Here is a 14,987-nt window from a genome sequence, read left to right as displayed (position 1 = left end):
AAACACTATCACACACTCTAAACACTATCACACACCAAACACTATCACACACTCTAAACACTCACACACACCAAACACTATCACACACTCTAAACACTATCACACACTCTAAACACTATCACACACTCTAAACACTATCACACACTCTTAACACTATCACACACTCTAAACACTATCACACACCAAACACTATCACACAATCTAAACACTATTACACACTCTAAACACTATCACACACCAAACACTATCACACACTCTAAACACTATCACACACTCTAAACACTATCACACACCAAACACTATCACACACACCAAACACTATCACACACTCTAAACACTCACACACACCAAACACTATCACACACACCAAACACTATCACACACTCTAAACACTCACACACACCAAACACTATCACACACTCTAAACACTATCACACACTCTAAACACTATCACACACTCTAAACACTATCACACACTCTTAACACTATCACACACTCTAAACACTATCACACACCAAACACTATCACACAATCTAAACACTATTACACACTCTAAACACTATCACACACCAAACACTATCACACACTCTAAACACTATCACACACTCTAAACACTATCACACACCAAACACTATCACACACACCAAACACTATCACACACTCTAAACACTATCACACACCAACCACTATCACACACTCTAAACACTATCACACACTCTAAACACTATCACACACCAAACACTATCACACACTCTAAACACTATTACACACTCTAAACACTATCACACACCAAACACTATCACACACTCTAAACACTATCACACACTCTAAACACTATCACACACCAAACACTATCACACACACCAAACACTATCACACACTCTAAACACTATCACACACTCTAAACTGTATCACACACTCTACACACTATCACACACTAAACCCTATCACACACTCTAAACACTTTCACACACACTAAACACTACCACACACTCTAAACACTATCACACACACCAAACACTATCACACACCAAACACTATCACACAATCTAAACAATATCACACACTCTAAACACTATCACACACACTAAACACTACCACACACTCTAAACACTATCACACACTCTAAACACTATCACACACACCAAACACTATCACACACTATCACACACACCAAACACTATCACACACTCTAAACACTATCACACACTCTAAACAATATCACACTCTCTACGCACTAAACACTATCACACACTCCAAACACTATCACTCACTCTAAACACTATCACTCACTCTAAACACTATCACACACACCAAACACTATCACACACTCTAAACACTATCACACACTCTAAACACTATCACACACTCTAAACACTATCACACACACTAAGCACTATCACACACACTAAACACTATCACACACACCAAACACTATCACACACTCTAAACACTATCACACACTCTAAACAATATCACACACTCTACGCACTAAACACTATCACACACTCTAAACACTATCACACACTCTAAACACTATCACACACTCTAAACACTATCACACACACCAAACACTATCACACACTCTAAACACTATCACACACTCTAAACAATATCACACACTCTACGCACTAAACACTATCACACACTCTAAACACTATCACACACTCTAAACACTATCACACACTCTAAACACTATCACACACTAAACACTATCACACACTCTAAACACTATCACTCACTCTAAACACTATCACACACTCTAAACACTATCACACACACCAAACACTATCACACACTCTAAACACTATCACACACTAAGCACTATCACACACACTAAACACTATCACACACACTAAACACTATCACACACTCTAAACACTATCACTCACTCTAAACACTATCACACACTCTAAACACTATCACACACACCAAACACTATCACACACTCTAAACAATATCACACACTCTATGCACTAAACACTATCACACTCTAAACACTATCACACACTCTAAACACTATCACACACACCAAACACTATCACACACTCTAAACACTATCACACTCTAAACAATATCACACACTCTAAACAATATCACACACTCCACTCTATGCACTAAACACTATCACACACTCTAAACACTATCACACACTCTAAACAATATCACACACTCTATGCACTAAACACTATCACACACTCTAAACACTCACACACACCAAATACTATCACACACTCTAAACACTATCACACACTCTAAACACTATCACACACTAAACACTATCTCACTCTAAACACTATCACACAAACCAAACACTATCACACACTCTAAACACTATCACACACTCTTAACACTATCACACACTCTAAACACTATCACACACTCTAAACACTATCACACACCAAACACTATCACACAATCTAAACACTATTACACACTCTAAATTGTATCACACACTCTAAACACTATCACACACTCTAAACACTATCACACACCAAACACTATCACACACCAAACACTATCACACACACCAAACACTATCACACAATCTAAACAATATCACACACTCTAAACACTATCACACACAGTCTCTCAGTTGAGGATGAGGTTGTCAGTCTGGTTCCTCTCCAGGTTTCTTCCTCACCTCACTTCCTTACCTCTGATTCACTCATTAGGATCTAAATCTTTCAGAATTTCTGTAAAGCTTTCTTCTACCCATCCCGAGGCATACAGAGACTGTGCTCCAGTGGCATCCGGAGATGGACCAGCTCCAGCCGGGTTCTGCTTGTGAGGATTGGGATATTCAAGCAGCGCTGTGAACAACAACCTCCTTATTGATTTACATAACACTATACACATGCTGTATCTACATCACACAATTGTCACCCAAATGAGGATGGGTTCCCTTTTGAGTCTGGTTCCTCTCAAGGTTTCTTCCTCTTACCATTTAAGGAAGTTTTTCCTTGCCACAGTCGCCTCAGTCACCTCAGGCTTGCTCACTTGGGATAACATCTAGGACTGTCTGTCTGTCTGTCTGTCTATGTTTGTTGTTTTCTTATGTGGTTTTTCATGTAAAGCTGCTTTGAGACAATGCTCTTTGTTAAAAGCGCTATACAAATAAAATTGAATAATAATGTCCACTGTTCCACACTGGATAAATAAAACTGGACTGAACCTTTATTCTTCTGCATGAACAGAGTGACTCTGGTTCTGATGGATTACACAAACCCAAAGTGGAGAGCACCAGCAGCTCCAACTACCGACTGGTCAAGGAGGTCAGATTGGATTTGTTCACGCTTTCTGTTCACACTCATGTTAATGCTCTGGGATTACTCATGTTAAAGAAAACTGTGTGTATCATGTGTTATTAACAGCTCTGTGTGTGTGTCTGCATGTGTGTGTGCAGATCCTCCTGAGACTGAGTAAGCTGTGTGTGATGGAGTGTCTGTCTGGCAGGAAGAACAAGAAGCAGCAGCAGCGTCTCCTTAGGAACATGGGGGCTCACTCAGTGGTCCTGGAACTTCTACAGATCCCTTATGAGAAGGTGTGTGTGTGTGTGTGTGAGGTTTAGTCATTCATTCTCTGTGCTCGTTTCTCTGGGTTTATTGCCTGTGTGTGTGTGTTTGATAGGGTGAGGATGTTTGGATGCAGGAGATCATGACCTTAGCTCATCAGTTCCTCCAGAACTTCTGTGCAGGAAACCAGCAGAACCAGGCTCTACTGCACAAACACATTAACCTGTTCCTCAACCCTGGAGTAAGATCTGAGACACACACACACAGACACACACTCACACACACTTGTCAGTCACATGTTCCTGTATGTCATGTGAGATGTTTTGAGGTGTTTAACGCATAGAGATGTAAAGATCAGGAAATCCAACCTGAAATTCTCATCTGTTGTCATATTCATCTTTCAATCTCAAGCTCGAGTGTGTGTGTGTGTCTGTGTGTGTCTGTGTGTTTCAGATCCTAGAGGCTGTGACCATGCAGCACATCTTCATGAATAACTTCCAGCTCTGCAGTGAGATTAATGAGAGAGTTGTGCAGCACTTTGTCCACTGCATTGAGACACATGGACGCAGCGTCCACTACCTCAAATTCCTGCAGACCATCGTCAAAGCCGAGAACAAGTTCATCAAGAAGTGTCAGGACATCGTCATGGCCGAGGTCAGTGTGTGTGTGTATCTGTGAAAAAATATACTTTGCTTCTGATAATTCATTTCATTTCTGTATATTTATTTGCAGAGTTACATTTTCTGCTTTATATCTGTTTACTAAAAACAGATTGTTTTGAGAAAGAAAGAAAAATCTATGAAGGACGTAATAAAATAAATTCAGTGCCTATTTTAAAAACGTCTAAACGTCTAGACTCTTCTTCTTGAACACGGACGTTCTGTAACATGCTGTCTAACACATGTAATAACTGTGTGTGTGTGTGTGTGTGTGTGTGTGAAGTTGGTGACCGCAGGTGAGGATGTCCTGGTATTCTATAATGATCGCGCATCGTTCCAGACATTAGTGCAGATGATGCGTCTGGAGAGGGAGCGTCTAGACGAGAACAGCGCTCTCAGGTGTGTATGGGGGGAGCGGGGGGTGAGAGATGAGAGTATGTTTCCTTCTCAAACAGCATGACACAAGCTTCATCCTCCTCAGAGTCTCACTGAGTCTGCAGTCTGGTCTGATTCTCACAGTCAGGATCATCAGAGTTCAGTATTAATATCCGAGATAACGATCGGTATTAATATCATCATTTATATTAAACTGTGATGTGCCGCTGCTCCGCTGTCAGAACCGCTGTTAGAGAGTTAGATCAGATTAGATAAGTCCTGTACAGTGTGCAGTAAATATTATAAATAGTATGTACACTAAATAGCCAAAAGTATTGGGACATCCCTCCAGATGATTGAGTTCAGGTGTTGTTTTTCAGGGGTTGGGCTCGGCCCCTTAGTTCCAGTGAAAGGAACTCTTAATGCTTCAACTTCATACCAAGACATTTTGGACAATTTCATGCTCCCAACTTTTATGTGGAGGAACTTGATTGACCTGCACAGAGTCCTGACCTCAACCCCATAGAACACCTTTGGGATGAATTAAAGCAGAGACTGTGAGCCAGGCCAAAAGTTTTGGGACATCTTTACATGCACATGAATGTAATATGGAGTTGTCCCGCCCTTTGCAGCTATAACAGCTTCAACTCTTCTGGGAAGGTTTTCCACAAGGTTTAGGAGTGTGTTTATGGGAATTTTTGACCATTCCTCTAGAAGTACATTTGCAAGGTCAGGCACTGATGTTGTGATGATGAGAAGTCATGTCAGTCAGTCTCTGCAGTGTACAGTGGTATAGTCATGTTAATATATATAAATACAGAGCAGGGATGAAATACAGTAGTGCACGATTGTGTTATAAGTAATGTGCTGTGCAAATGTGCAGAGTGGACACAGTGTGGTAATAAAGTCAGAGCTGAAGCCCTGGTCACCTTCCTGAGGGGAGGAGGTAAATAGTCCAGGATCAGGGTGAGAGGTGTCTTAATAAAGACTTTTGTCATCTTGTGGATGTGGGTGGTTGGGTATTAGTGATTCATTGGTCAGTTCTCACACCCCTGCTGAGGGGATGTTCGGTCTGTTGCAGTGCGGTGAAAAAACAGATTGAGATACAGTTTGTGATTATGCTCTCAGTGGTAGAGGGTAAAAGTTCACCTGAATAGTGAAGCACAGGTGTGCCTTTTTCAGTCTCGTTAGTAAATAAAACACTTTAATCAATTTAACACCTTCTGACCAATCACAATAGTGGTGTTTTAACTGGTGATTAACTGCAGCACAACTCTGTGTGTGTGTGTGTGTGTGTGTGAGAACAGGTATCATATCCACCTGGTGGAGCTGTTGGCCGTGTGTACAGAAGGTAAAAATGTCTACACAGAGATAAAGTGTAATTCTCTTCTCCCGCTGGATGACATTGTGCGTGTGGTCACACATGAGGACTGCATCCCTGAGGTGTGTGTGTGTGTGTGTGTGTGTGTATGTGTGTGTGTGTGCAGTTATAAGAATAAATAAATAATCCAGTCCTGTGTCTTTTTTCTCAGGTGAAGATGGCGTATGTGAACTTCCTGAATCACTGCTACGTGGACACGGAGGTGGAGATGAAGGAGATCTACACCAGTAACCACATGTGGAAGCTCTTCGATGATTTCCTGGTGGACATCTGCAGAGTAAGATTACTCTACTGGAGCAGATGAAGGCAGTGATGCAGAGAAATTTAACTTCATCTGCAAGTCATTCACATAACTTAAAAAAAAACACATTACAATTATTTATTAAATTAAACAATAAATAGAACAAACATTTCTGAAATAAAATCTGCAGAAGTCTCAGTTCAGTTCAGTCTTTTAGTCTGAGTCATATAAAGTAAATGCTAATTAAACACTCTCACAGGACTGAGTGTTACACAAACACCTGCTGAAACACACACCTGCTGAAAAACACACCTGCTGAAAAACACACACCTGCTGAAACACACCTGCTGAAAAACACACACCTGCTGAAACACACCTGCTGAAACACACACCTGCTGAAACACACACCTGCTGAAACACACCTGCTGAAACACACATCTGCTGAAACACACACCTGCTGAAACACCCACCTGCTGAAACACACACCTGCTGAAACACACACCTGCTGAAACACACACCTGCTGAAACACACACCTGCTGAAACACACACCTGCTGAAAAACACACCTGCTGAAAAACACACCTGCTGAAACACACATCTGCTGAAACACACACCTGCTGAAACACACACCTGCTGAAACACACATCTGCTGAAACACACACCTGCTGAAACACACCTGCTGAAACACACACCTGCTGAAACACACACCTGCTGAAACACACACCTGCTGAAACACACACCTGCTGAAACACACCTGCTGAAACACACATCTGCTGAAACACACACCTGCTGAAACACCCACCTGCTGAAACACACATCTGCTGAAACACACACCTGCTGAAACACACACCTGCTGAAACACACCTGCTGAAACACACACCTGCTGAAACACACACCTGCTGAAAAACACACCTGCTGAAACACACATCTGCTGAAACACACATCTGCTGAAACACACCTGCTGAAAAACACACCTGCTGAAACACACACCTGCTGAAACACACACCTGCTGAAACACACACCTGCTGAAACACACCTGCTGAAACACACACCTGCTGAAACACACACCTGCTGAAACACACCTGCTGAAACACACACCTGCTGAAACACACACCTGCTGAAACACACACCTGCTGAAACACACACCTGCTGAAACACACCTGCTGAAACACACACCTGCTGAAACACACACCTGCTGAAACACACATCTGCTGAAACACACACCTGCTGAAACACACACCTGCTGAAACACACACCTGCTGAAACACACATCTGCTGAAACACACATCTGCTGAAACACACATCTGCTGAAACACACACCTGCTGAAACACACATCTGCTGAAACACACCTTAAACACACCTGCTGAAACACACACCTGCTGAAACACACACCTGCTGAAACACACACCTGCTGAAACACACACCTGCTGAAACACAAACCTGCTGAAACACACACCTGCTGAAACACACATCTGCTGAAACACACACCTGCTGAAACACAAACCTGCTGAAACACACACCTGCTGAAACACACATCTGCTGAAACACACATCTGCTGAAACACACACCTGCTGAAACACACCTGCTGAAACACACATCTGCTGAATCACACACCTGCTGAAACACACACCTGCTGAAACACACACCTGCTGAAACACACCTGCTGAAACACACACCTGCTGAAACACACATCTGCTGAAACAAACATCTGCTGAAACACACGTCTGCTGAAACACACCTGCTGAAACACACCTGCTGAAACACACACCTGCTGAAACACACACCTGCTGAAACACACCTGCTGAAACACACACCTGCTGAAAAACACACCTGCTGAAAAACACACCTGCTGAATCACACATCTGCTGAATCACACATCTGCTGAAACACAAACCTGCTGAAAAACACACCTGCTGAAACACATCTGCTGAAACACACATCTGCTGAAACACACACCTGCTGAAACACACATCTGCTGAAACACACCTTAAACACACCTGCTGAAACACACATCTGCTGAAACACACATCTGCTGAAACAAACACCTGCTGAAACACACACCTGCTGAAACACACACCTGCTGAAACACACACCTGCTGAAACACAAACCTGCTGAAACACACACCTGCTGAAACACACACCTGCTGAAACACACACCTGCTGAAACACACATCTGCTGAAACACACATCTGCTGAAACACACACCTGCTGAAACACACCTGCTGAAACACACATCTGCTGAAACACACCTTAAACACACCTGCTGAAACACACCTGCTGAAACACACATCTGCTGAAACACACCTTAAACACACCTGCTGAAACACACACCTGCTGAAACACACACCTGCTGAAACACACACCTGCTGAAACACACATCTGCTGAATCACACACCTGCTGAAACACACCTACTGAAACACACATCTGCTGAAACACACCTTAAACACACCTGCTGAAACACACATCTGCTGAAACACACACCTGCTGAAACACAAACCTGCTGAAACACACACCTGCTGAAACACACACCTGCTGAAACACACACCTGCTGAAACACACACCTGCTGAAACACACACCTGCTGAAACACACACCTGCTGAAACACACATCTGCTGAAACACACATCTGCTGAAACACACACCTGCTGAAACACACACCTGCTGAAACACACACCTGCTGAAACACACCTGCTGAAACACACACCTGCTGAAACACACACCTGCTGAAACACACACCTGCTGAAACACACACCTGCTGAAACACACACCTGCTGAAACACACACCTGCTGAAACACACACCTGCTGAAACACACACCTGCTGAAACACACACCTGCTGAAACACACCTGCTGAAACACACACCTGCTGAAACACACATCTGCTGAAACAAACATCTGCTGAAACACACATCTGCTGAAACACACGTCTGCTGAAACACACGTCTGCTGAAACACACGTCTGCTGAAACACACCTGCTGAAACACACCTGCTGAAAAACACACACCTGCTGAAACACACACCTGCTGAAACACACCTGCTGAAAAACACACACCTGCTGAAACACACATCTGCTGAAACACACGTCTGCTGAAACACACGTCTGCTGAAACGCACACCTGCTGAAACACACACCTGCTGAAACACACACCTGCTGGAACGCACACCTGCTGAAAAACACACCTGCTGAAACACACACCTGCTGAAACACACACCTGCTGAAACACACATCTGCTGAAACACACACCTGCTGAAACACACCTGCTGAAACACACACCTGCTGAAACACACACCTGCTGAAACACACCTGCTAAAACACACACCTGCTGAAAAACACACCTGCTGAAACACACACCTGCTGAAACACACACCTGCTGAAACACACACCTGCTGAAACACACACCTGCTGAAACACACCTGCTGAAACACACACCTGCTGAAACACACACCTTCTGAAAAACACACCTGCTGAAAAACACACCTGCTGAAACACACATCTGCTGAAACACACACCTGCTGAAACACACATCTGCTGAAACACACATCTGCTGAAACACACACCTGCTGAAACACACACCTGCTGAAACACACACCTGCTGAAAAACACACCTGCTGAAACACACACCTGCTGAAACACACATCTGCTGAAACACACACCTGCTGAAACACACACCTGCTGAAACACACCTGCTGAAACACACACCTGCTGAAACACACACCTGCTGAAACACACCTGCTGAAACACACATCTGCTGAAACACACACCTGCTGAAACACACACCTGCTGAAACACACACCTGCTGAAACACACCTGCTGAAACACACACCTGCTGAAACACACACCTGCTGAAACACACATCTGCTGAAACACACACCTGCTGAAACACACATCTGCTGAAACACACACCTGCTGAAACACCCACCTGCTGAAACACACATCTGCTGAAACACACACCTGCTGAAACACACCTGCTGAAACACACATCTGCTGAAACACACACCTACTGAAACACACATCTGCTGAAACACACCTGCTGAAACACACATCTGCTGAAACACACATCTGCTGAAACACACCTGCTGAAACACACATCTGCTGAAACACACATCTGCTGAAACACACATCTGCTGAAACACACCTGCTGAAACACACATCTGCTGAAACACACCTGCTGAAACACACACCTGCTGAAACACACACCTGCTGAAACACACACCTGCTGAAACACACATCTGCTGAAACACACACCTGCTGAAACACACCTACTGAAACACACATCTGCTGAAACACACCTTAAACACACCTGCTGAAACACACATCTGCTGAAACACACACCTGCTGAAACACAAACCTGCTGAAACACACACCTGCTGAAACACACACCTGCTGAAACACACACCTGCTGAAACACACACCTGCTGAAACACACCTGCTGAAACACACATCTGCTGAAACACACACCTGCTGAAACACACATCTGCTGAAACACACATCTGCTGAAACACACACCTGCTGAAACACACCTGCTGAAACACACATCTGCTGAATCACACACCTGCTGAAACACACACCTGCTGAAACACACACCTGCTGAAACACACCTGCTGAAACACACCTGCTGAAACACACACCTGCTGAAACACACACCTGCTGAAACACACACCTGCTGAAAAACACACCTGCTGAAAAACACACCTGCTGAAACACACATCTGCTGAAACACACACCTGCTGAAACACACACCTGCTGAAACACACATCTGCTGAAACACACACCTGCTGAAACACACCTGCTGAAACACACATCTGCTGAAACACACGTCTGCTGAAACACACCTGCTGAAACACACCTGCTGAAAAACACACACCTGCTGAAACACACACCTGCTGAAACACACCTGCTGAAAAACACACACCTGCTGAAACACACACCTGCTGAAACACACCTGCTGAAACAGACCTGCTGAAACGCACACCTGCTGAAACACACACCTGCTGAAACACACACCTGCTGGAACGCACACCTGCTGAAAAACACACCTGCTGAAACACACCTGCTGAAACACACACCTGCTGAAACACACATCTGCTGAAACACACACCTGCTGAAACACACCTGCTGAAACACACACCTGCTGAAACACACACCTGCTGAAACACACCTGCTAAAACACACACCTGCTGAAAAACACACCTGCTGAAACACACACCTGCTGAAACACACACCTGCTGAAACACACACCTGCTGAAACACACACCTGCTGAAACACACATCTGCTGAAACACACACCTGCTGAAACACACACCTGCTGAAACACACACCTGCTGAAACACACCTGCTGAAACACACACCTGCTGAAACACACACCTGCTGAAACACACACCTGCTGAAACACACCTGCTGAAACACACATCTGCTGAAACACACCTGCTGAAAAACACACCTGCTGAAACACACACCTGCTGAAACACACATCTGCTGAAACACACACCTGCTGAAACACACCTGCTGAAACACACACCTGCTGAAACACACACCTGCTGAAACACACCTGCTGAAACACACACCTGCTGAAACACACACCTTCTGAAAAACACACCTGCTGAAAAACACACCTGCTGAAACACACATCTGCTGAAACACACATCTGCTGAAACACACACCTGCTGAAACACACATCTGCTGAAACACACATCTGCTGAAACACACATCTGCTGAAACACACATCTGCTGAAACACACACCTGCTGAAACACACACCTGCTGAAAAACACACCTGCTGAAACACACACCTGCTGAAACACACATCTGCTGAAACACACACCTGCTGAAACACACACCTGCTGAAACACACCTGCTGAAACACACACCTGCTGAAACACACACCTGCTGAAACACACACCTGCTGAAAAACACACCTGCTGAAACACACACCTGCTGAAACACACATCTGCTGAAACACACACCTGCTGAAACACACACCTGCTGAAACACACACCTGCTGAAACACACACCTGCTGAAACACACCTGCTGAAACACACACCTGCTGAAACACACACCTGCTGAAACACACCTGCTGAAACACACACCTGCTGAAACACACACCTTCTGAAAAACACACCTGCTGAAACACACACCTGCTGAAACACACATCTGCTGAAACACACACCTGCTGAAACACACATCTGCTGAAACACACATCTGCTGAAACACACACCTGCTGAAACACACACCTGCTGAAACACACACCTGCTGAAAAACACACCTGCTGAAACACACACCTGCTGAAACACACACCTGCTGAAACACACACCTGCTGAAACACACACCTGCTGAAACACACCTGCTGAAACACACACCTGCTGAAACACACACCTGCTGAAACACACCTGCTGAAACACACACCTGCTGAAAAACACACCTGCTGAAAAACACACCTGCTGAAACACACATCTGCTGAAACAAACATCTGCTGAAACACAAACCTGCTGAAAAACACACCTGCTGAAACACACATCTGCTGAAACACACATCTGCTGAAACACACATCTGCTGAAACACACACCTGCTGAAACACACCTGCTGAAACACACATCTGCTGAAACACACCTTAAACACACCTGCTGAAACACACATCTGCTGAAACACACACCTGCTGAAACACACACCTGCTGAAACACACACCTGCTGAAACACACATCTGCTGAAACACACATCTGCTGAAACAAACACCTGCTGAAACACACACCTGCTGAAACACACACCTGCTGAAACACACATCTGCTGAAACACACATCTGCTGAAACACACACCTGCTGAAACACACCTGCTGAAACACACCTGCTGAAACACACATCTGCTGAAACACACACCTGCTGAAACACCCACCTGCTGAAACACACATCTGCTGAAACACACACCTGCTGAAACACATCTGCTGAAACACACACCTGCTGAAACACACACCTGCTGAAACACACACCTGCTGAAACACACCTGCTGAAACACACACCTGCTGAAACACACACCTGCTGAAACACACCTGCTGAAACACACATCTGCTGAAACACACCTGCTGAAAAACACACCTGCTGAAACACACACCTGCTGAAACACACATCTGCTGAAACACACACCTGCTGAAACACACCTGCTGAAACACACACCTGCTGAAACACACACCTGCTGAAACACACCTGCTGAAACACACACCTGCTGAAACACACACCTGCTGAAAAACACACCTGCTGAAACACACATCTGCTGAAACACACACCTGCTGAAACACACCTGCTGAAACACACACCTGCTGAAACACACATCTGCTGAAACACACATCTGCTGAAACAAACATCTGCTGAAACACACACCTGCTGAAACACACATCTGCTGAAACACACACCTACTGAAACACACCTGCTGAAACACACCTGCTGAAACACACATCTGCTGAAACACACATCTGCTGAAACAAACATCTGCTGAAACACACACCTGCTGAAACACACCTGCTGAAACACACATCTGCTGAAACACACCTGCTGAAACACACATCTGCTGAAACACACACCTGCTGAAAAACACACCTGCTGAAACACACATCTGCTGAAACAAACATCTGCTGAAACACAAACCTGCTGAAACACCCACCTGCTGAAACACACATCTGCTGAAACACACACCTGCTGAAACACACACCTGCTGAAACACACACCTGCTGAAACACACACCTGCTGAAACACACACCTGCTGAAAAACACACCTGCTGAAAAACACACCTGCTGAAACACACATCTGCTGAAACACACATCTGCTGAAACACACCTGCTGAAACAAACATCTGCTGAAACACACACCTGCTGAAACACACATCTGCTGAAACACACACCTGCTGAAACACACCTGCTGAAACACACACCTGCTGAAACACACCTGCTGAAACAAACATCTGCTGAAACACACATCTGCTGAAACACACCTGCTGAAACACACACCTGCTGAAACACACATCTGCTGAAACACACATCTGCTGAAACACACACCTGCTGAAACACACACCTGCTGAAACACACATCTGCTGAAACACACACCTGCTGAAACACACATCTGCTGAAACACACACCTGCTGAAACACACACCTACTGAAACACACCTGCTGAAACACACATCTGCTGAAACACACATCTGCTGAAACAAACATCTGCTGAAACACACATCTGCTGAAACACACGTCTGCTGAAACACACGTCTGCTGAAACACACACCTGCTGAAACACACATCTGCTGAAACACACCTGCTGAAACACACATCTGCTGAAACACACATCTGCTGAAACACACACCTGCTGAAACACACACCTGCTGAAACACACACCTACTGAAACACACCTGCTGAAACACACCTGCTAAAAAACACACCTGCTGAAACGCACACCTGCTGAAACACACACCTGCTGAAACGCACACCTGCTGAAAAACACACACCTGCTGAAACACACACCTGCTGAAACACACACCTGCTGAAACACACACCTGCTGAAACGCACACCTGCTGAAAAACACACACCTGCTGAAACACACCTGCTGAAACGCACACCTGCTGAAACGCACACCTGCTGAAACGCACACCTGCTGAAACACACACCTGCTGAAAAACACACCTGCTGAAAAACACACATCTGCTGAAACACACACCTGCTGAAACACACACCTGCTGAAACACACACCTGCTGAAAAACACACCTGCTGAAAAACACACATCTGCTGAAACACACACCTGCTGAAACACACACCTGCTGAAACACACACCTGCTGAAA

At 44.7% G+C, this 14,987-nt stretch overlaps 1 protein-coding gene across 6 annotated transcripts in view; it reads left to right on the top strand.

The window, feature by feature from the left end:
* The window catches only part of itpr1a (inositol 1,4,5-trisphosphate receptor, type 1a), a 163,761-nt gene that overhangs the window by 101,981 nt on the left and 46,793 nt on the right, over positions 1-14,987 (top strand). For all 6 annotated transcript variants that reach the window (XR_009206065.1, XM_058403087.1, XM_058403086.1 and 3 more), the window contains exons 28-34: positions 3,198-3,275; positions 3,407-3,544; positions 3,631-3,756; positions 3,969-4,169; positions 4,458-4,573; positions 5,857-5,992; positions 6,082-6,207. Coding sequence is in view for 5 of the 6 variants with exons in the window: in XM_058403087.1 (XP_058259070.1) it covers positions 3,198-3,275; positions 3,407-3,544; positions 3,631-3,756; positions 3,969-4,169; positions 4,458-4,573; positions 5,857-5,992; positions 6,082-6,207 (921 nt within the window). In the remaining variant the exon portion in view is untranslated. The remainder of the gene's footprint in view (positions 1-3,197; positions 3,276-3,406; positions 3,545-3,630; positions 3,757-3,968; positions 4,170-4,457; positions 4,574-5,856; positions 5,993-6,081; positions 6,208-14,987) is intronic.

The sequence above is a fragment of the Hemibagrus wyckioides genome, linkage group LG11, assembly GCF_019097595.1.
Source record: "Hemibagrus wyckioides isolate EC202008001 linkage group LG11, SWU_Hwy_1.0, whole genome shotgun sequence".
Taxonomy (NCBI): Eukaryota; Metazoa; Chordata; class Actinopteri; order Siluriformes; family Bagridae; genus Hemibagrus; species Hemibagrus wyckioides.
This window is presented reverse-complemented; position numbering and strand designations above follow the sequence as displayed.